The 23,197-nt window shown below is 43.1% G+C and overlaps 1 protein-coding gene across 2 annotated transcripts in view; it reads left to right on the forward strand.

Annotated features, from left to right (window-relative positions):
• Positions 1 to 23,197, forward strand: part of rprd1b (regulation of nuclear pre-mRNA domain containing 1B) — a 51,932-nt gene that overhangs the window by 21,754 nt on the left and 6,981 nt on the right. For both annotated transcript variants that reach the window (XM_078236410.1, XM_078236411.1), the window contains 3 exons: positions 14,472 to 14,581; positions 15,025 to 15,151; positions 15,292 to 15,467. In XM_078236410.1, coding sequence (XP_078092536.1) covers positions 14,472 to 14,581; positions 15,025 to 15,151; positions 15,292 to 15,467 — 413 coding nt within the window. The remainder of the gene's footprint in view (positions 1 to 14,471; positions 14,582 to 15,024; positions 15,152 to 15,291; positions 15,468 to 23,197) is intronic.

Here is a 23,197-nt window from a genome sequence, read left to right on the forward strand (position 1 = left end):
CGTTCGCGGTGACCCATTTACATACTTCCGTGACCCATCCACAAACAGGGTCTCCTCCAGTGCCCCCAAGGGCACATCCTTTATTCTGTTTTCCTCTATCTCCTCATCTACGTTGTTGCACGTGTGTGGTTTCCCTTCATCCAACATTCCTTTGGCGGGGTTCTCATGTCTCGTACGATGGTGATGGACTTAGTGGGGGGAAGAAGTACTGCCTCCCACTTCGCCCTTCTCGTATTTGAGACAGACCGTAATTTCCCTGTGTTTAACATTTCCACCAAGGTATGTTTGGTGTGCAAGACTATATTTCCCGTCATTACAATGGGCTCACTGACTTGTACTGCCCAAGCTGCACAATCCAGTGCTGCTATACATCTGGGTAACCCAGTTACTACGGAGCCCTCCGCTGTGGAATAATAACCCACCGGCCACTGTTTGTCCCCATGGATTTGGGTCACTACCGCCGAATAAAACCCTCCTTCATTGTTACAATAGATATGGAAATCCTTACTAGCATCTGGTAACCCAAGCCCCGGAGCCAACAATCCTACCTTTAATTTACTATATGCCTCTTCCTGTTCTAATCCCCACTCCACGGCTTCCAAAGTGGGTTTCCCCCCTTTTAGTAGCCTTTGGATTGGCTCAACTAATTTGGCATATTCTGGTATGAAGTTGCAGCTGTAATTAAACAATCCTAAAACCTTTTTTACCCCTCGGACAGTTACTAGCTTTGGCATTTGGTGCATCATCGTTTTCCTGTCTATGGGCATTTCCTTGGTCCCTTTGGATAATAAATGTCCCAAGTATACCTGTAGTTTTCCTATTTGGGCCTTTTTTGGATTTGCCTTTAATCCTCGATCTTCTAAGTGCTTCAAGACCGAGTATAATGCTGTCTGATGTCCCACTTTAGTTTCAGAGGCTATCAAGATGTCATCTACATACTGTAAAATTGTGCTCCCTTCCGGGAGCTCCACTTGTTCCCCAGTACCTTACTCATTACCCGGTGAAATATGGCCGGGCTGTTATGGAATCCCTGAGGGAGCCTAGTCCATGTATACTGCTTATCACCTACTGTGAAGGCAAATTTATCCTGTGAATCAAAATCCAACGGGATGGACCAAAACCCATCGGCAATGTCTAATACTGTAAAAATCTCATGGGATGGTGACAATCCGTTTAGGATAGTGGAGGGGCTGGCCACGATGAGATGTAAGAACATAAGAAATAGGAGCAGGAGTAGGCCATCTAGCCCCTCGAGCCTGCCCCACCATTCAATAAGATCATGGCTGATCTGAAGTGGATCAGTTCCACTTAACCGCCTGATCCCTATAACCCCTAATTCCCTTTAGGAGTTACTTTATTTAAAGCGGTATAATCAATGGTTAATCGGTAACTCCCATCTGGTTTGGACACCGGCCAAGTCAGGGAGTTAGTGGTACTAGTAGCCTCTCGCAGGATCCCTTTTTCCACCAATCCCTTCACAATTTCCTCAACCGTCTTCTTGGCTTCGGGCTTAATCGGATATTGTCGGTGAGATTTATGTTCCGGACCTTCCACTATTATGGGGGTCAATCTTAATTAGCCCGGTATCTAGTTTAGTTTTTGCCCAGACCCCTGGGACAGAGGCGCAGATGGCGCCAAATCCATTATCTTCTAACTGCCAGTCGCGTCCTATTGCAGATGCGGCATGGACGATTCCTAAATGGTTTCCGTAGGTTCCTACCCTGTCTTCTCCCGTTGAGGCGGGGCCAAATCAATTCGCCCTTCCCACAATCTATTAGAACTTCGTATTCCTTCATCAGGTCATTCCCATAATAGTTCCTTCATTATTTTTACATACATAAAATCACATAGGGATATACAGGTTATTAATATCTACTAGGGTGATTTCACTTAAGTAGGCAGGGGTCTTCTGTCCGTTAATTCCTCTTGCATAAATCATTTTATTAGTGGTGGGCAAAGGTAGGTCAGTGATAGATATGGAGGCTCCCGTGTCCACCAGCATTTCACTTTGTCGGCCCCCTACTAGTGCAGACACGTAGATTCTACCCTCCTCCTTACCCAAACTCGCGGGGGCTGCCCCTTGTCAGTTTACCCCTTCCGTGGTGACGGGGGAAGCCTGACTAGGTCGTCCGTGTTTGCTCCAACAAGTGGCCTCCGTGTGGCCATCCTTACTGCAAAATTGGCAGGTAAGGCCCTTCCTTCTGCCCCTCTTCGGAGCCCTACAATCTCTGACAAAGTGGCCTGGCTTTCCACAATTGTGAAATATATTCCTTGGTTTAATTCCTCTACCATTTGCACTAACAGTTTCCTGTTTTATTCGTGGGTAGGGTTTTTCATCTGGTCCGTCTTTAATTCCAGATGCCCGTTCTACTGACTCATCATAGCCCCGGGTACTGAGAACTCCCATTTTAAGGATTTTTTGGTGAGCTGGCGACAGCCCATCTTTGAATGCTTGTAAAAAGGCTCTATCTGTTCGGGCAGTGTCGGGCACTCCCAAACATTCTTAATATACTCTAAACTTAGAGTCGCTCCCCAAATTCGGAGGCTCTTTCACCCCTTTGTTATTTAGTATTGGTAATTCTGGACCAGTTGGTTGGTGCATTGACCAAGACTCGTTGGACTTCCGCCTTAAACCGAGTAAATGGTCCAATCATTGCCTCGATCTCGGCGTTTGTCGCTGTCGCGTACGTCCACCTTCCGCCTCCGTAATCTGACCGAGCTTGGTTGGCGGCGTTAGCCTGGCCCGCTTCGTCACCCATTAGTCTCCACTTATCCTGTGGGCAAGCGGCCCGTACCAATTGGTGTATATCCCACAAGTGTAACTGGTGTCCAACTCAAATGGTGTCCAGTTCTGCCCAAAATTTGCTATTGTAACTCCGAGGCTGGAACTTTCCTAGGGAAGCCAAAACTTGTCTTTCTCCTGGGGTAAAGGGGTGGTATCGGGCAGTGGGGTCCTGTAATGTCCCGCCCCGAGTTATGGGAGCAAGATCATAGACCTCTTCCTCATTGGGGTCGAAGTCTCCTACGGGTGCTGTGGGTTTTATGGCCGTCCTATAGGGAGGCAAGGATCCCCAGCCGGGGTCCTCTAAACTTTGGTTTCTCTTTTCTAGTTCTCTAATGCGTGATTCCAACAATTTGATTTTTGCTTTGGTGTCAGCCCATTTCTTACCCGAGACTGAGACCTGTTCAATTAATCCGGTCAATTGGTGAACTAAGAGAACTCCAATTTTCTTAGTTCTGTCTTTCTTTTCTTTTTCCAACCATTTCCGTTGTTGGTCTGGCAGGTGAGACAGATCCCACCCCCCTTTTCTCATCTGTTTAATACGTTTATCCCCCTCAGACATATATTCATTTATCAGGGAGCCCAGGGGACCCCACTGTCCTTGTGATCCTGCCATAATACAGATAAGGTTTATACTCACCACCTGGAGTTTTCTATTCTCCCTTCTCACTCTCCCACTCCTAGGCTGCTCTTATCGGAGTCCGGTGATACCTGTCAGGGGCGATCAAATCCCTCCGTACCACCGCTTACATTATTAAGCCAGCTTTTACTCCGGTGATCACTTACAGTCTCTCTCTCTCTCTCTCTCTCACTCAGGTCTGAACATCACACCCCTGGCACCTTTTTCTCCAGTCTTTACACTCACTCCAAATCCCGACCACAGCGTGGGTGATTTCCCCTCTTAACGTCCGGTCTAAGGCTGAGTATAAAAGACAAATGCCTCCTTGTCCGTATATGTTCAGTTCAGACGTCTTTCACTCTCACACTCTCTCATCACATATGATCACCCCACTGTAGTTTGACTCCCCCTATTAGGTTCAGAACTCTATTCCAGTGCCCAGGTTGTGGCCATTCAACCTGAGCCCGCAAACAGAGTCCCAGGTTTCAGCACCAATTGTTGTAGGTAAAAAATACCTCGGAGACCAGTCTGAGTCAAAATACAGTAAGGCTTTATTCTCACAAGCTTGCGGGAGAACCTGACCACTGAAAGCGGAAGCCAAAGTTCTCCCTGAACACAGAAAAGTGGGGATATATATACAGCATGGCTCCCAATACTAGTCACGAAGCAAACTCCAGACTAGTCACAACTCAAAAGTACAATTCACAATTGCTGGTCACGAAGCAAATTCCAGACCAGTTATAAATCAAAAGTACAATGTCCAGCTTCTGGTCACGAAGTAAACTCCGGCTTCCTGCTCTTCCGCGGTTTCCCCTTTGAAGTTACCGGCGCAATTGTAGCTGTCCCAGCAGTGGGTGTTCCTGTCAAACGGCCGTATCGCACTCCACATCATGTAATTGCTTTCTTTCCTCAAACCACACACAAACTTGTAAAAAAGATAAGACCTTACAATTAATATTCACACTGACTGTCTATCGTTATGAAAATAAAAGAATAAATAACTTGTATTAATGTCAGAAGCAGTATAAAGAAGGAGAGATTAGACACAATGAAGGATTATGTTGGTGATACATTCTAAGTACAAAGTTCAACCTTTTAGGTACAAAATACATTAACCCTTTCCCTTTGGGTACAAAATACATTAACCCTTTCCCTTCTTCACTCGGCTCCTGACCCATTACAACCTTGGTTCAAATGTGAGAAAAGAACTGAACTCGAGGGGAGGTGACAGTGACTACCATTGACATTAAAGCAGTGTTTAACCAAATATACCATCAAGGAACCTGCGCAAAATTGAACACAGTGAGAATTGGGAAACCTCTTCGTTGGTTAGGGTCATACCCAGCATGAAGTAAGATGATTGCGGTTTTTGGGGGCCAATTATCTCAGCCCCTGGATATCACTGCAGCAGTTTATCAGAGTAGTGTCCTAGGCCCAAATGTATTCAGCTGCTTCATCAATGAATGTCCCTTCACCAGAAGGTCAGAAGTGGGAATGATTGCTGATAATTGCACTGTTTTCAGTGATATTTGTGACTCATTGGATCCAGAAGTAATCTGTGTCTGCACGTCGCAAGACCTGAGCAACATTTAGGCTTGGGCTGATTGTTGGCAAGTAAAATTTGTGCCAGGCAAGTGCTGGGTAATGACCATCTGCAACAAGAGAGAATCTAATCATAGAATCCCTACAGTGCAAAAGGAGGCTCTTCGGCCTGTCGGCCCATCAAGTCTGCACCAACTCTCTGCCCTATCGTCGTAACTCCGTGCATTTACCATGGCCAATCCATCTAACCTGCACATCTTTGGACTATGGGAGGAAACCGAAGCACCCGGAGGAAATCCACACAGACACTGGAGAACATGCAAAGTTCACTCAGTCACCCAAGGTTGGAATCAAATCTTGGTCCCTAGCACTGTGAGGCAGCAGTGCTAACCATTGTGTTGATGTTCAGTGGCATGACCACTGCTGAACCACACCATATAGATACTGTGGCTACAAGAGCAAGCCAGAGGTTGGGAATTCTGCAACAACTAACTCACCTCCTGACACGCCATAGCCTGCCCATCTACTAGCAAGAGAAGAGTGCTTAGTTGAGTGCAGCTCCAGCAACATCAGCTCAACACCATCCAGAATAAGATAAAACAGTCTCCATTTGATTGGCACTCTATCCACCATGTTGAACATTCACTTCCTCCAGTGCCACTGCACATTTTCAGCAGTGTGTACCCCCATATACAAGATGCACTGCAGCAACTCACCAAGCTCCTTCGACAGCACTTTCCAAATCTGCAGCCTGTACCACGTTGTGAAAATGTCTGATTTTATGATTCACGTGTCTTACGAATTAAACTTTTAAATGTAACCTAAATGGGGAAAAGGCATGTGTTTGAGAAATTAGTTAAAATCCTAAGATAATTGCCATTCAGAGGCTGACCTGTGTTTACTTAAAGGAGTTAGAGGTGTAAAAATAATAAGCAACACGTGACCTGCTCTTAGTTTAGAAACTGAGCTATCAAGTCAGGTAGGAGTTCGTTCAGCCCTGCTCGAGACGCAAATTACTCAGGTAATTTTAAAGGATTTAAATTATCCATTTACATTTCATGTCAAAGGACGGGCTTGGAAATTGTGGATGATTGATTTGAATCACTACCTGGAGCACCCCAAATGTGCCACTTTGCAATGAGAATAGTTTGCATGGAAACAGTCCCATGCTTGCAATGAAAAGTCTGAATTCATGACAAATTTAAGTTGTCAGATCTACCTGGAAAGCTAGTAGAAGAGATTAGACGTAGAATCCTTGCAGTGTGTGTTCTTTATCAGAGTGCCAAACAGGGAACTGAGGAATGTTGAACTTTGATTCAGTGAATTTGTGAGAATTATGGCTTGGTCTCAGGAAAAGTGAAGGGATCCTTGAAAGTATAGGGGAATTCTTCGGTGGAATTAAAAACAGAACATATTGTCTGGCATAAGTAAATAAGCATTAAAAATGTTAAATTAGTAGTACTTGCATTGTTTAATTCATGTACAGTAAAGCATTTTTGTTTAAAATATGTCATCTTGTGGCATAACCTTGGGATTTTTGGGTTTATTTAAAAAATTTTAATGGTCTCCCTCGAGATTTTAATGGTCCTCCCTCAGAAGGACAGGCAGCAGACGCATGGAAACATCACCACGTGCAAATTCCCTTCCAAGCCACATGCTGACTTTGGAACTATTGCTATGATCGCTGTATGGGCCACTAACTAAAGAAACTTAAAATTACCAGTTATTAACAGAAAAGACCACACGGCAATATTACACTTTTTAAATGGGAAAACATTTTACTGACGGAAGAAAAGGAAAAAGTGCTATTAACTTAATAAGCCCTTATATTAAAGAGCGGAATGCTCTCTTTTTTACTTGGAATTTCAACCTTTTACATTGGTTTGGTTCCAAGAGATTTGAAAACTAATGTGCCTCTCAGCTCCAAAGGATTTAATGTGTTTTTTTTCCCTTGTCCCAGTTATCTTCCAAGGTGCAATGTTTCTTGGAGATTCTCCCAATAGCATCTGATTAGGCAAATTCTTCAGCCCTTCTTCAACACCTCACAAATTTGAATTTTCCCAGCCTGAGCTTGGGCCTCACTCATCCTTAGTGACTTCAAATTAAAAATATCCCTGATTCCTAATGGCCTTTGCTCCTTGTTCTGACTGCCGGCAGATCCCCCTCTATGCCTTCTTCAACTGCTTCAAACCTGGACTGACTCCCAAACTGCCAAATACAGCAGAAATCTGCCAAAGTCAAAACACTTCCTAACCCCACAGCAATCTCCATAACAATGTGACAGATGGCCTGCTCCCAATAGAAATATAAATTAATTATCTTTAACTTTAAACCCGTTCTTTGGTCTGAAAATATATGGATTCTTTTAGAGTCCTCCTTTGCCATTAAATCTTTCTTTGATCCTGGAAAATTACATCAACAATTGAATTCCCTGCCCTCCACACCCACTAGGCTTGCATCTTAACTTCAAATCCTCTTCCTTGACTTCTACAGAAAGCCCACAGAGACTGCTATAATCCTAGGTGTGAATTTCACGTCACCATCCCAGCAACACAATCATAGAATCCTATAGTGCAGAAAGAGGCCATTCGGCCCATCGAGTCTGCACCAACCACAATCCCACCCAGGCCCTATCCACATATCCCTACATATTTACCCACTAACCCCTCTAACCTCTGCATCCTGGGACACTAAGGGGCAATTTAGAATGGCCAATCAACCTAGCCCGCACATCTTTGGACTGTGGGAGGAAACCGGAGCACCCGGAGGAAACCCACGCAGACACAGGGAGAATGTGCAAACTCCACACAGACAGTGACCCAAGCCGGGATTCGAACCCAGGTCCCTGGAGCTGTGAAGCAGCAGTGCTAACCACTGTGCTACTGTGCTGCCCAAGAGTTCTGTTTTAATCTAACTCCAGACCTATCTGGTAACTCCTCCAGACAAAACTTTCTTTCATCTACATCCCACATTTAAAATCAGTCATCCAACCCGAATGATATAAACCAAATTTATAATCCTAAAACCATCTTAAAATAATTTGTAACACTATATCGCTGTTCCTTCACTGTCACTAGGTCAAAATCCTGGAACTCCCTTCAAAGCAGCACTGTGGGTGTACTTACACAAGGACTCAAGAAGTCGGCTCAAGAAGACGGCTCACCATCACCTTCTCAAGGGCAATTAGGGATGAGCAAATGGCCTTGCTGGCGATGCTCACCCCATGGAAGAATAAAAAAACTGACATTCAAAGAGTGAACCTTTTGTTGCAGAAATAAATAATTCTTTGAAATATTTCCATGGCATTCGCTTAAGGTTTGGAATGCAAATGTGAGGAAGTGGGGCACTTTAGTTGTACAAGACCTTTCTGAGGCACTATTTGAAGTATTGCATTCACTTTTGGACACCACACCACAGGAAAGATACATTGATCATAAGTGGATACAGTGGAGATTCACTAGGATTATAACAGGTCTTAAGGGATTTAATTATCAGCACGTCTTCCCTTATGTTTAGAAGGTTGAGGAGAAATCTTTACAAATAATGTAAATGGACAAAGGGATTTAATAGAATAGATACAGAGAAGCTATTTCTTGTGATGGGGTGCCCAGAACAATAGAGTGTAATCTTAAAATTATAGCTGGACTACATAGAAGTGAATTCAGGCAATATGTTTTCTATGGAAATGGTTGGGGGTAAACTGAAAATTTTAAGATGGATTTATAGATTTTGGTTGGGTAACACTAACACGGGATATCATAAGAAATAACATGAGTAGTTCATTCAGCCCCTCAAGTCTGCTTGACCATTCAAGATCATGGGTGATCTATATGTGGCATCAACCCTACTTTCTGGCCAGCACACACCCAGGCCCACTCCTACCCCATAATCTTGCTCCCTTATAGATTAAATATCGGACTAACTGAGTCTTGAATATGTTCAATGAACCTGCTTCTACTATTCTTGGGAGAGAATTCCAAAGATCTAATGACCTGAGGGGAAAGAAAATCTTCCTCACCTCGATTTTAAATGAGAGCCTACTTATTTTTAAATTGTACCCTAGGTTCTAGTCTCCCCCCACAAGGGGAAAGCATGCACCCAGACCGCACCCTGTTGAGTCCCCTCAGAATCTTATGTTTCAATGAGATTACCTCTCATTTTTCTAAATTTGAATATATTCTCAACCTTTCCTCATAGTGCAATCCCTTCATCCTATCACAAGGCTAGGCCCCGTTATTTTTGAAAATATGATTTTTAGCTTTCACCTGACTGGGAATTTTGCAATTTGAACTGAGTTGGAGCAAACTGCCTAAAAATGCAAGGCCAAGGTGAGAAACAAATCACCTTCAGGGAAGTGTAATGAGCAAGACATTTCCCGTAAGTCAGAAACCCATTGAAACTCGTGACTGTCTATGGAAGAGACATTAAAAATTCAAAGTACTAGATATTGAAGCAATGGCTACCTCAGACAGACACACCCACAAGCTCTTGGAAATACATTATGGGTGAAGTATTTCAAGGCAAGGCTGTTCATCCACTGGAGATTGTAAGTGGCACAGGCGGTGCCAAGAAAGTTTTCAGCAGAGGAAACAGGCTGAAGGCTGTTCTCCAAAATTGCATATATTGCCCAGTTTGAGAAGCCAGTTCTGCCAGTAATCAACCAGCAAACAGATCTAAAATCTACATCTGACCATGTCTGAAGCTGACTGACCTAAAATGGATGCAGCATTTTAGAATCTATGCCTCATGGACATTCAATGGACACTTAACCGTATGTTATTTTACCTTTTTTCTTAATTCGACTCTTAATTCCTCTAATTTCCGATAGTGTGTGGGCCTAAATGACTGCATGAAAGCCGAATTATGATGTCATGTTTTTATTTTTTTTCAGGTTTAGTGTTTAATAAATTTGCTCTTTCTTGGACTCAAGAAAACCTTATTTGATTGGTTCCTTCTTGCTCAGAGCTTAAATAGTTAAGTACTTTCTGATTTGGGAAAGGCATATCCTCGTGAAAAATAAATTCAAAACATTTGTGACTAACCAAGGAGGTTGAATAGAGGGGAGCCCAGTTCACTCTTCACCTGTTTGTAATGATCCCAGGGTTCAGCCTCATGAACTTTCTCTGAACAGCTTCTTATATCCCTCCTTTTAAGAAAGGAGACCAGAACAGCATACAATGCTCCAGATGTGGCCCTCCCAACCCCTGTACAGGTGGAGCAATACTTCCCTATTTTTATGCTCCAACCCCTTTGCAATGAAGGCCAACACTCCATTTGCCTTCCCAATCGCTTGCTGTACCTGTATTTGTGATTAAGTACCAGGAGACCCAGATCCCTGTGTACCATGCATTCCACAACAAATGTGTGACGCATTGGCCCATAATAGTAGATCAAGTGTCAGTAGAAGAACATACAGAGGACAGTGTCTATTGTGTCATAAATTTTAGGCTGACTATGGAAGAGGACAAAGAACAGTCTAGAAGAAGAAAATCTAACTGGGTGAAAGTCAACTTAATGGGTTACAAACGAATCTAGGCCTAATTAATTGCAGTCAAAGGTTGGCAGGCAAAATGGTAGTTAATCATTGGGCTACCTCTGGAGAAGAGGTAATCCGAGCATAGTCAAGGTATATTCCCTTGAATAGGTAGGGCAAACAAATCCAGAGCTCCCTGGATGACAAAGAGAGATATAAAAGTGTGCTTTGGACAAGTATCAAGTAGAAAATACAATTTAAAACCAAGCTGAATGAGCACTTCGGAGAAGAAGTGAAACAGCAAATAGGAGAATCAAAAAAGGAGCATGAAAAGCGACTGGCAGCCAGCATAAAAGGAAATCCCAAAGTATTCTACAGACATATAAATATTAAAAGGTGGCAAAAGGAGAAGTAGGGCCTAATCGAGACCAAAAAAGGGATTTACACATGGAAACAGAGGACATAGCTGAGGTACTAAATGAATGCTTTGCATATGTCTTTACAAAGGAAGATTATGCTATCCAAGTCACGGTAAATGATGAGGTAATTCCGATGCGAGATGGGTTTAAAATTGAAAGGGAGGCAGTATTGAATAGGTTACTTGTAATTGAAGTTGATACCAGAACTGGATGCATCTAAGGATCACAAGGGAAGTGAGTGTGGAAATTGCCGAAGCACTGGCCATAATTTTACTGTCTTCCTAAGACTCGGGTGGTCCCAGAGAACTGTAGAATTGCAAACATTACTCCCTTATTCATAAAAGGATAAGTCCAGCAATGACAGGCCAGTCAGTTTAACTTCAGCGAAGTGGAAACTTAAAGAAACTATAATTTGGGATAAAATTTAAGAGTTGTATGGACAAAAGTGGATTAATTAAGGAAAGCCAGCATGGATTTCTTAAAGGAAGGTCATGTTTGAATAACTTGCTGGAGTTTTTTGTGAGGTGGTGACAGTGTAGAGAATAATGCTGTTGATTTGGTGTACATGGACTTCCAAAAGACACTTGATACAGTGCCACAGAGCAGACTTGTAAACGAAGTTATAGCTCATGAAATGAAAGAAACAGACAAACAAATGGAGTTGTATAGCTCAGCCATGATCTAATTAGACACAAAAGCAGGCTTGAGGGACTGAATGGAGTACATCTGTTCCTGTGAACATAAATTGAAATGCATTTGCATATAAGAGTAATGCAGTTGCTTAGATTTAAAAAAAAGAATCAAATAGTTTTCCCAAGCATGAGAGGGGTGCTTCAAAATGAAGGAAGAAGCAATTGTATTTTTGTGCTTTCTCCATTGTTCCTTTCCTGTACTTATTTTATGGCATGTGATAGTGCAGGAAAAGGTCATTCAGTCCATCATGTCTGTGCTGAAAATCACTTGGTGGAGAAAAGTCTTTCTAATTAAAATAATGTTTCATGTGTTTTTCAAATGTTCATTCTGTTTGGAATGAATAATATAAGCTAGAATGTGCTTGTAGACTTTTTCTTACTTGAAATAGGCAGAGGGGTAGGCAGGGTGTATATGTAACAACTGTCACGTGCAGCGCTGGCTGCTGAACTAATTATTACAATACTGAATATTGCAAGCTCGGAGAAATGCAAGGCACTTGGTTGAATCAGAAAGCAGACAAACTTTAGTTTGAAAGAGGTTCTATGAATCTCTGAAATATGTCTACTGTCTCCAATCTACTGGTACCAATCTTTGGTGCCAACAGGCCAACGCTCCTCATGCCCAAAGTCAAGAAAGCCTTCATCCAGCAACAAAGTGGCAATTCACAGGTTGCCATCAACTGCTCCACTGATGATCCTCCAAAACTCTGAAACAAAGTGTGCAACCATGTTCCTGTTCAATGGCAAAGCCCCAAGAGCTGCTGATACTAAGCTGAAGTCGACAAGGCTTGAGGACGATGCCTGAAACAGCTCACTGAACTCTTTCATCGAAGAACCAATCCGCCAGAACACACATTCCTCCATTGTCCACCTGGATAAGTTGAAAGGAACTTGCCAATCGTGTGACAATCATAGAGGCGTCTCACTCCTTCAATTGCCAGCAAAATCTTTAGAATTTTTCTAAACAGTTTAGTACAACATTTTGACCAGGATCTGCTGCTGGAGAATCAGTGTGGTTTCGAAAAAAATAGAGGAACCACTGATTATGGTATTTGCAGTTTGTTCCAGGATAAATGCCAAGAACAGACCATGGACGTCTACACCACATTTGACCAAGTGCTTTGACGCAATCATTTGGAAGGTAATAGAGAATTTGATTGGCCTGAGGAATTCATCATGATGGTTTCACACTTCTATGGCAGCATGCGCACGTTGAGTGTTCTGACCCATTCCCAATCACTATTTGAGTTAAAACAGGGCTAAGTGTGAGCGGCAATCCTCTTCAGCATGTTGTTCTCTTCCATGCGCTCTCATGCTTTCCATGATGGTGATCCTAGCATTGGGAATCAGATAATGTACGGATGCGAAGCTGCTGAATCTGAGAGATTCGAGGCAAAGAACAAGGTCTCCAAGGATATATTTCACAATTTCCTGTTTATTGATAACCATGCACTAGCTGCCAGTTCAGAGCCGGCCATGCACTGTGGCCTGGACTTGTTCTCCAATGCTTAACCTTATGTTCAGCATGAAAATTCTGATGCAATGTACAACCTTGCCCCAAGAAAGGCCTATCATGTTCCTAACGTTTCAGTCCATGACCAGAACCCCTCAGCACTGGATGTCTTGGCAGCACACTCTCGAGCCGCCTATATTCATGACCAGAATGCACGAATTGCCAAAGCAAGAGTAGCCTTCAGCAGACTTTGAACATCAGTCTGAAAAAGAGTAAGTCTGCCATTCAAACAAAGTCTATAATGATAGTCCTGTCCACTCTGCCCTACACTGACTCTGTACCAGCATCATGCCAAGAAGTTGAACCACTTTTACCTGAACTATCTTTAGAAGCTTCTGAAGATCAGATGGCAATAAAAAATATTAGATGCTAAGCTACTCACCTGAGCTGACAAGCCAAGCAGCCACACCATATTGAGACAGTCACAACTGAGTTGGGCTGGTCTTGTAGCCAGAATGCTTGACACTTGCTTACCAAAGCAAATCTTTAATGGAGAACTTGAGTCTGGGGCATGCTGTCGTGGTCAAAGTGCTGCAAGGACACTCTGAAGGCTTCATTTAGGAGATTTGATATTGGAGTTCGAGTCCTAGGAGCGACTTGCCCAGGATCGTTGCACCTGACAACCAAGTATGAAAAGTTGCGACCTCCAAAGCAAGCACATGTCAAAGGCAGAGAGGAAATCCCAAGCCAGCAACTCACTGAAAGCTCAGTTGTTTACGACCTCTTGTCTTGCTTGCAATAGAACGTTTTGCACATAAACCAGCCTGAGCACCCACCAGAACCAGAACCCTTCCAAACACCCCAGATGATGAACATGATCACCTTCGCCTCAAAAGGCATTAAAAAGCAACTTTGGTACCTAGTTATTAAATTACGCATTCGCGTGTCTTTTCTTCTTGCGTCACCACTAATTGAATTTTAATTTTGTGACTTGAAAGCGGTGAATAGAATGAGACTTATTTCCACACCATTTTAGTGCCTTTAGAATGAAACCAGCATTTTCAGTATTGACAGATTTCTCTGTTCCCTTATTGTAAATTACAATTTAAGTTTATATGCTTGGAATTGTTCAATCTTGATTGCACTCTAGCATTGTTTTCTGCCTCTGATGCCATTGTTTTCTATAGTTAACAGTAGTCTACATATTTTCACCAGTAATTTTTGATCTGTTTTACATAAGCTAATTGGGGGAAAAAAAAGCTGCAAATACTCCCACAGCAGATGGAGTTAGAGCTGTAACCGGAGTGTTTTATTTGTCATTTATCATGGGAAGTAAAAACTTCTTCTCCAAGAACAGGTTTAATTCTGCACTTCTTTATATCTTTTGGTGCACCCTCTCAATCCATCTTATTTTGCTAGAGATGCATGTTTTGATTATGCCTGCAGTGTTAAGCATCACAATATGTAAACCATAAATGTTTATTTTCATAGCTGAAGAGAAGCGAGCACCAAAACGTAGCTATCCTGTTGTTGAAGATGAAGAAGATGATGATTACAGAGTCAATTATTCTCCTATAGACACTGGCACAGGTCCACTGTTGGTATGTACTTTCATGGAAGCCATCAAACCACTAGGAATGTAGGATTCTGTGTGTCTGATGCTAAAATAATATTAGTCACACTTTGTCATGATTGGAGTTTGTTCCTTTTTGTCATAGAATAGAATTGTTAGAGAACAGAAGGCCAATCTGCCCATCACAGTTGCACATCTAAACTAGTAGGATGTACATACCACTAGTTTTTTTCCTTTCTTCCCCAGAATCTCCTTGCTTGTATAAAAGCTTGAATCCTTCATTGTTTGGACAGCTCATTGTAGGCAACGTGTTCACAAAATATCAAATTAATATCGTATGATTGCTTCATTCAGCCTTCCATATTAAACATTTGTCTATTTTCTTGAATTAGTAGCCTGTACAGTCTGCCATGTTTTCATTTAGACTGATGAAAGTACATAATCTTGATGTAATTTATTTTCTTCTTAAAGACTGAAAATTTGATTAAAGCTTTGCAAGACTTAGAAAATGCAGCATCAGGAGATGCAACTGTTCGACAGAAGATTGCATCATTGCCTCAAGAAGTGCAAGATGTTTCACTCTTGGAAAACATAGCAGGTAGAGAGTTTTCTGTACAATTATTGATCACTGGGGCTGAATGGTGCAGTTGGTCCCTGCACTGTTACTGCATCTAAATACCATTGCTTTATCCTCCTTTCCATTTACTTTAACTAGTTTCTTCTGTTTCTTTCATGTAGATAAAGCAGCTGCTGAAAGGCTATCGAAAATTGTGGATGAGGCTTGTTTGCTGTTAGCAGAGTACAATGGGCGGCTTGCAGCAGAGTTGGATGACCGGAGGCAGCTGGCACGAATGCTGACTGAATATATCAATAGTCAGAAGGAGATTCTCGGGGAGAAAGAGAAAAAGCTAGCGGTGCGTACATCATTCTCTTCTGTGCCGTTAATTTTTAAACTAAATTTAAGGCAGAAGTAGTTTTCTGGGCTGTTGTGGCATGCTCTCTCATCACAGAATTGTTAGGGTGCAGAAGGAGGCCATTTGGCCTATTGTGTCTGTTTCGGCTATCCAAATAGGCATCCTTACTTAGTGCCATTCCCCTGCCCCTTTTCCCGTACCCCTGTACATTTCTATTCAAGTAATCATCTAATGCCCCTTGAATGCCTCGATTGAACTTTAGCGATGGAAAGGGATAGGTATATACCGAAGGGCAAGAGTTATAGCTTGGGGAAAGGAAATTATGATGCGATCAGGCGAGATTTAGGATGCATAGGTTGGGGAAGGAAACTGCAGGGGGTGGGCACAATTGAAATGTGGAGCTTGTTCAAGGAACAGTTACTGCGCGTCCTTGATAAGTATGTACCTGTCAGGCAGGGAGGAAGAGGTCGAGTGAGGGAACCGTGGTTTACTAAAGAAGTTGAATCTCTTGTGAAGAGGAAGAAGGAACATAGAACATAGAAAGCCACAGCACAAACAGGCCCTTCGGCCCACAAGTTGCGCTGATCATATCCCTACCTCTAGGCCTATCTATAGCCCTCAATCCCATTAAATCCCATGTACTCATCCAGAAGTCTCTTAAAAGACCCCAACGAGTTTGCCTCCACCACCACCGACGTCAGCCGATTCCACTCACCCACCACCCTCTGAGTGAAAAACTTACCCCTGACATCTCCTCTGTACCTACCCCCCAGCACCTTAAACCTGTGTCCTCTCGTAGCAACCATTTCAGCCCTTGGAAATAGCCTCTGAGAGTCTACCCCCAGACCTCTCAACATCTTGTAAACCTCTATCAGGTCACCTCTCATCCTTCGTCTCTCCAGGGAGAAGAGACCAAGCTCCCTCAACCTATCCTCATAAGGCATGCCCCCCAATCCAGGCAACATCCTTGTAAATCTCCTCTGCACCCTTTCAATGGCTTCAACATCTTTCCTGTAATGAGGTGACCAGAACTGCGCGCAGTACTCCAAGTGGGATCTAACCAGGGTCCTATAAAGCTGCAGCATTATCTCCCGACTCCTAAACTCAATCCCTCGATTAATGAAGGCTAGTACGCCGTACGCCTTCTTGACCGCATCCTCCACCTGCGAGGCCGATTTAAGAGTCCTATGGACCCGGACCCCAAGGTCCTTCTGATCCTCTACACTGCTAAGAATGGTACCCTTCATATTATACTGCTGCTTCATCCCATTGGATCTGCCAAAATGGATCACTACACACTTATCCGGGTTATAAGGAGACTTATGTAAAGATGAGACGTGAAGGCTCAGTTAGGGTGCTTGAGAGTTACAAGTTAGCTAGGAAGGACCTAAAGAGAGAGTTAAGAAGAGCCAGGAGGGGACATGAGAAGTCTTTGGCAGGTAGGATCAAGGAAAACCCTAAAGCTTTCTATAGGTATGTCAGGAATAAAAGAATGACTAGGGTAAGATTAGGGCCAGTCAAGAACAGTAGTGGGAAGTTGTGCGTGGAGTCTGAAGAGCTGGGAGAGGCGCTAAATGAATATTTTTTGTCAGTATTCATGCAGGAAAAAGACAATGTTGTCGAGGAGAATACTGAGATACAGGCTATTGGAGTAGACGGGATTGAGGTTAATAAGGAGGAGGTGTTAGCAATTCTGGAAAGTGTGAAAATAGATAAGTCCCCTGGGCCAGATGGGATTTATCCTAGGATTCTCTGGGAGGCTAGGGAGGAGATGGCAGAGCCTTTGGCTTTGATCTTTATGTCGTCATTGTCTACAGGAATAGTGCCAGAAGACTGGAGGATAGCATATGTTGCCCCCTTGTTCAAGAAGGGGATTAGAGACAACCCTGGTAATTATAGACCAGTGAGCCTTACTTCTGTTGTGGGCAAAGTTTTGGAAAGGATTATAAGAGATAGGATTTATAATCATCTAGAAAGGAATAATTTGATTAGGGATAGTCAACACGGTTTTGTGAAGGGTAGGTCGTGCCTCACAAACCTTATTGAGTTCTTTGAGAAGGTGACCAAAGAGGTGGATGAGGGTAAAGCAGTTGATGTGGTGTATATGGATTTCAGTAAAGCGTTTCATAAGGTTCCCCACGGTAAGCTATTGCAGAAAATACGGACGCATGGGATTGAGGGTGATTTAGCGGTTTGGATCAGGTTTGTAAGAAGACAGAGGGCGGTGGTTGATGGGAAATGTTCATCCTGGAGTTCAGTTACCAGTGGTGTACCGCAAGGATCTGTTTTGGGGCCACTGCTGTTTGTCATTTTTATAAATGACCCGGATGAGGGCGTAGAAGGATGGGTTAGTAAATTTGCGGATGACACTAAAGTCGGTGGAGTTGTGGACAGTGCGGAAGGTTGTTGCAGGTTACAGAGGGACATAAATAAGCTGCAGAGCTGGGCTGAGAGGTGGCAAATGGAGTTTAATGCGGAAAAGTGTGAGGTGATTCACTTTGGAAGGAGTAACAGGATTACAGAGTACTGGGCTAATGGTAAGATACTTGGTAGTGTGGATGAGCAGAGAGATCTCTGCGTCCATGTGCATAGATCCCTGAAAGTTGGCACCCAGGTTGATAGGGTTGTTAAGAAGGCATACGGAGTGTTAGCTTTTATTGGTAGAGGGATTGAGTTTCGGAGCCAGGAGGTCATGTTGCAGCTGTACAAAACTCTGGTGCGGCCGCACTTGGAGTATTGCGTACAGTTCTGGTCGCTGCATTATAGGAAGGATGTGGAAGCATTGGAAAGGGTGCAGAGGAGATTTACCAGGATGTTGCCTGGTATGGTGGGAAGGTCTTATGAGGAAAGGCTGAGGGACTTGAGGTTGTTTTCGTTAGAGAGAAGAAGGTTAAGAGGTGACTTAATGGAGGCATACAAGATGATCAGAGGATTAGATAGAGAGAGCCTTTTTTCTCGGATGGTGATAGCTAGCACGAGGGGACATAGCTTTAAATTGAGGGGTGATAGATATAGGACAGATGTCAGAGGTATGTTCTTCACTCAGAGAGTGGTAAGGGCGTGGAATGCCCTGCCTGCTGCAGTAGTGGACTCGCCAACATTAAGGGCATTTAAATGGTCATTGGATAAACATATGGATATTGGAATGGTGCAGGTTAGATGGGCTTTAGATTGGTTTCACTGGTCGGCGCAACATCGAGGGCCGAAGGGCCTGTACTGCGCTGTAATGTTCTATGAACCTACCTCCACAGCATTTCTAGGCAGTGCATTCCAGACCTAAACACCTGTAAGAAAATGTTTATCCTCATGGAGGAGTATAGTGAAAGTAGGAAGGAACTTGAGGAGGGCTAAAAGGGGCCATAAAATGTCTTTAGCAAGTAGAGTCAGGGAGAACCCCAAGACTTTTTATGCATATATTAGGAGCAAGAGAAAGAGTAGGCCCACTCAAGGACAATGAAGGGAAGTGGAGCCACAGGAAGTGGGTGAGTTCCTTAATGAATACTTTGTATCGGTATTCACCAAGGAAAAGGACATGACAGCTGTTGAGGTCAGGGATAGGTGTGTGAACGCTCTGGAGAATGTCAATATATCAAAGGAGGAAGTGTTGGGTATCCTAAATTGCATTGAGGTAGACAAGTCCCCGGGGCCAGATAGGATCAATCCCAGGTTACTGTGGGAGGCAAGGGGAGAAATAGCTGGGGCTTTTATCAGATATCTTCACATCCTCTTTGACCCACAGGCGAGGTTCCAGAGAACTGGAAAATAGCCAATGTTGTTCCCTTGTTTAAGAAAGGAAGCAGGGATAATCCAGGAAATTGTAGGCCGGTGAGCCTGACATCAGTAGAGGGGAAGCTTTTGGCAATGATACTGAGGGACAGGAGAGGGTTACCCTCTCTCCACTCACATTGCCTGTACCTTTAAGACTTGATTACCTGTAAAGACTCATTCCGACCATTATTTTGTAAATTGAGTTTGTGTCTTTATATGCCCTGTTTGTGAACTGAAATCCCACTCGCCTGATGAAGGAGCAGCGCTATGAAAACTAGTGGCTTTTGCTACCAAATAAACCTGTTGGACTTTAACCTGGTGTTGTGAGACTTCTTATTTGGTCATGGAAGACAGAGAGTAGCAGTGGAAGGGTGTTTTTCAGAATGTAGCTAGTGTTCTACACTAGTAGTGTTCCGCAGGCATCAGTGCTGAGACTTCTGCTGTTTGTAGTATATATAAATGAGCTGGAGGAAAATGTGGGTGGTCTGATTAGTAAATTTGCAAGGCACAAAGATTGGTGGAGTTGGTGATGGTGCCGGGGATTGTCAGAGGATACAACAGGATATAGATTGGAGACTTGGGCACAGAAATAGCAGATGGAGTTTAATTCAGGCAAATATGAGGTGGTACAATTTGGGTGTGAATTATACTGTAAATGGCAGAACCTTTAGGAACGTTAACATGCAGGGGGATCTGGGCGTGCAATTCACTCAGCCAATACTGTCACTCATCCCCCTTTCCTTCCTTTTCCTATCTTCTCTGAACACCTTATACCCAGGAATATTTAACACCCAATCTTTCCCTTCCTTGAGCCAGGTCTCTGTTATCAACATAACATTATATTTCCATAATGCAATCTGCGTCTGTGGCTCCCAATCTTATTTACTGTACTTTGTACTAACAGTAACCCTGATTTAGATGTCATTACTTTCTTCTTTACTCCAACTTCACTTATTAACTTACTATTCTCTATACTTTGCCTTCAGCTTGAACAAAGGGTCATCCTGGCGTTGGACTGGGGCAGGCACAGTAAGTAGTCTCACGACACCAGGTTAAAGTCCAACAGGTTTATTTGGTAGCACAAGCTTTTGGAGCGTTGTTCCTTCATCCAGTGAGTGCACTCACCAGATTAAGGAGCGGCGCTCCGAAAGCTCATGCTACCAAATAAACTGTTGGACTTTGATCTGGTGCTGTGAGACTACTTACTCCACAGATGCTGTCAGACCTGCAGTTTCTCCAGAGTTTTCCATTTTTGTTTCAGATTCAAGCATCTCCAATATTTTGCCTTTATTTTCTATACTGGTGCTTTCTGTCCCTCCCAGTATTTTGTGCGTCCTGTATTCCTCTCTAATATTTCCTCTTGGTTGCCACAGTCCTGCTGAGTTAGTTTAAAGCCCTCCTGACAGTGCGAGTAAAACGCCTCGCAAGGAACTCAGTCCCAACTCTGTTCAGGTGCAACCCAGCTCGCTTGTACAGGTTATATCCTTCTCCAGAGCCAGTCCCAGAAATCTAAAAACAGCCAAACTTCTAGCCACGCATTCATCTGCTTTATTCTCATATATCTGTACTCATTTTCACATGGCATTGAGAATAATTCAGAGATACCAACATTTGATGTCCTGCTTGCTGATTTTCTGCCTAGCACCCTCAATTCTGATTGTAGAACCCCATCCCTCTTCCTACCCAAGCTATTGGCACCAATGTGGATCATGACCTCTGGCTGTTCATCCTCCCCAGAAGGCCATCCTGTGACATCCTTGACCCTAGCACCAGCGAGGCAACATATCATTCTCAAGTCACGTCTACAGCCACAGGAACACCTTTCAATTCCACTAACTAATGAATCCCCTATCACTGTTGCTCCTCCTTCCCATCCTGTACAGCCTAGTCGCTCGTGGTGCCACAAACTTGGCTCTGATTGCATTCATCTGAACAACCAGCATCCTCACCAGCTTCCAAAATGTAAAACCGATTTCCGAGTGGGACCCCTGTGGACTTCTGTGCTACCTGCTTGGTTCACTTGGACTGCCTGGGGGGGTCACCCATTCCCTCTCTGCCTCAAGCCCTTAAGCTGCGGTATGAACACCTCGCTGAATGTATTAACTCTCAGCCTTGCAGTTACATCACAGTGGCCCCAACTCGACTTGAAACCGGGGCTCAAATTTCTGCAGCTGGCAACACCCTGCACATATCGTCGATCTAGGACACCAGGAGCAGCCATGACTTTGCATATATTATAGGGCATGCATTCTACTCGACTGAGCTGCCCTGCCATGACTTTACTTCGCTTGTAGTAACTCCATTCTACTTTGGGTTACTTGTATCACCTTATTATATAGGCCCTGATTTTCCCTTATTCCAGACACTAGTTTTTCACACACTGCCCTCTACACTGAGCACTTACTGGCCAATCAACTTAGCAGTTCCCTGTGTCAATGCAGTTGTCTTTCATATAGCAGAGAGTGGGGGTGAATGGTTGTTTTTCAGGCTGGAGAGAATTAAACAGTATTCCACAAGAGGTCAGTATTCAATCCTTTGCTCTTGCCCATTAGGCTTGTGCATACATGGCATAGTTTTAAAGTTTTCTGATGGCACAAGACCTAGAAATGTAGTTAAACAATGAGGATAGTAAAAGACTTCAGGAAGACATAGTGCTTGAAGTGTAAAGTTTTGGTATGAAGATTGAGGAGAGATAATATAGACTTAGTGATACATTGATAAAGTAGGTGCAGCAGGAGAGAGACCTACATGCAAAATCTTTGAAGATGACAATATAATTGAAATGGCCATTTTAAAAATATAACAAATAGGATCCTTGGCTTTATTAATGGAGACAAAGTGTACAGTACAAGAAGGATTTTGCTAAACCTTTAGGAAAACAATGATTAGCCTTCAGCTGGGCTATTATCAATTTTTGACACCACACTTTAGGTAAGATGTCAAGTCTTAGATTGTGCAGAACAGATTTATTAAAATGGTAGCAGGAATGAGGGGATTTCAGTTATTTGAAAAGATTGGAGAAATCTGTGCATGTTCTCTTTAGAGCAGAGAAGGATAACAGGAGATTGGTTTGAACTGTTCAGAATTATGAATGTTTTTTTTAGAATAAATCAGGAGAGACTGACAGAAGGTTCGGTAACCAGAGGATACAGATTTAATATGAGCGGCGACATCAAAAAACATTTTATACAGAGTTGTTGTAATGTGAAATACATTGCATGAAAGGTAGGTGGCAGCAGAAGCAATAGTAACATTCAAAAGAGAATTGATAAATGCTGCTTGATGGGGAGAAAGTCATCACGGGACTATGGGGGAAGAGCAGAGGACTGGCATTAATTGGATAGCTGCAACAATGAGCTGGGACACACACAAATGACCTGCTTTAGTGCTGTATCATTCTACAGTTATATAATTAGTCCATTAACAGATGTTGACATTTATGAAGTGTTGTCAGTTTTGGAATAGCAGGCATAACCATAACATTTGCAAAAATTCCTGGTCATGTAGTTGGGCTGTCAGCAGAATCCAAGTTTTGTTACGGCACAGCTTTGTTAGTACAGTTGTGACATAGAAAGATTGAAAGTTTTGTTTGGAGTTGTTATTGATGACTGCACGTTGAGGATGTAGAAAAACAATTTTGCCATTTTGGTTCACTTTGAGTAGGTGGATTATTATTGTCAGGAAAAATAGTAAAGACATGAAAATATCAGGGAAATCTTAGAATATTTTCTGCTGGTTATATTTTAAAAACTTTTGGAGCATGTAAGCTGCTTAAGGCAGGACAGTTTGGCTATGCTTATGGAACTAATGCTTTTGATATGTTAGTGAGTCTAACAACATGAACAGATGTTTACCTGAGGCAAGCTGGTAACAGTGGGGAACAGAGCATAAAGGGTTTGAAAAAGGTGCTGAAGTTCAAAGGAGGAGACAGGTGTGAACTTTGCATTTACATAGTGGTTAGT

Source organism: Mustelus asterias, chromosome 20 (assembly GCF_964213995.1).
Source record: "Mustelus asterias chromosome 20, sMusAst1.hap1.1, whole genome shotgun sequence".
Classification (NCBI taxonomy): Eukaryota; Metazoa; Chordata; class Chondrichthyes; order Carcharhiniformes; family Triakidae; genus Mustelus; species Mustelus asterias.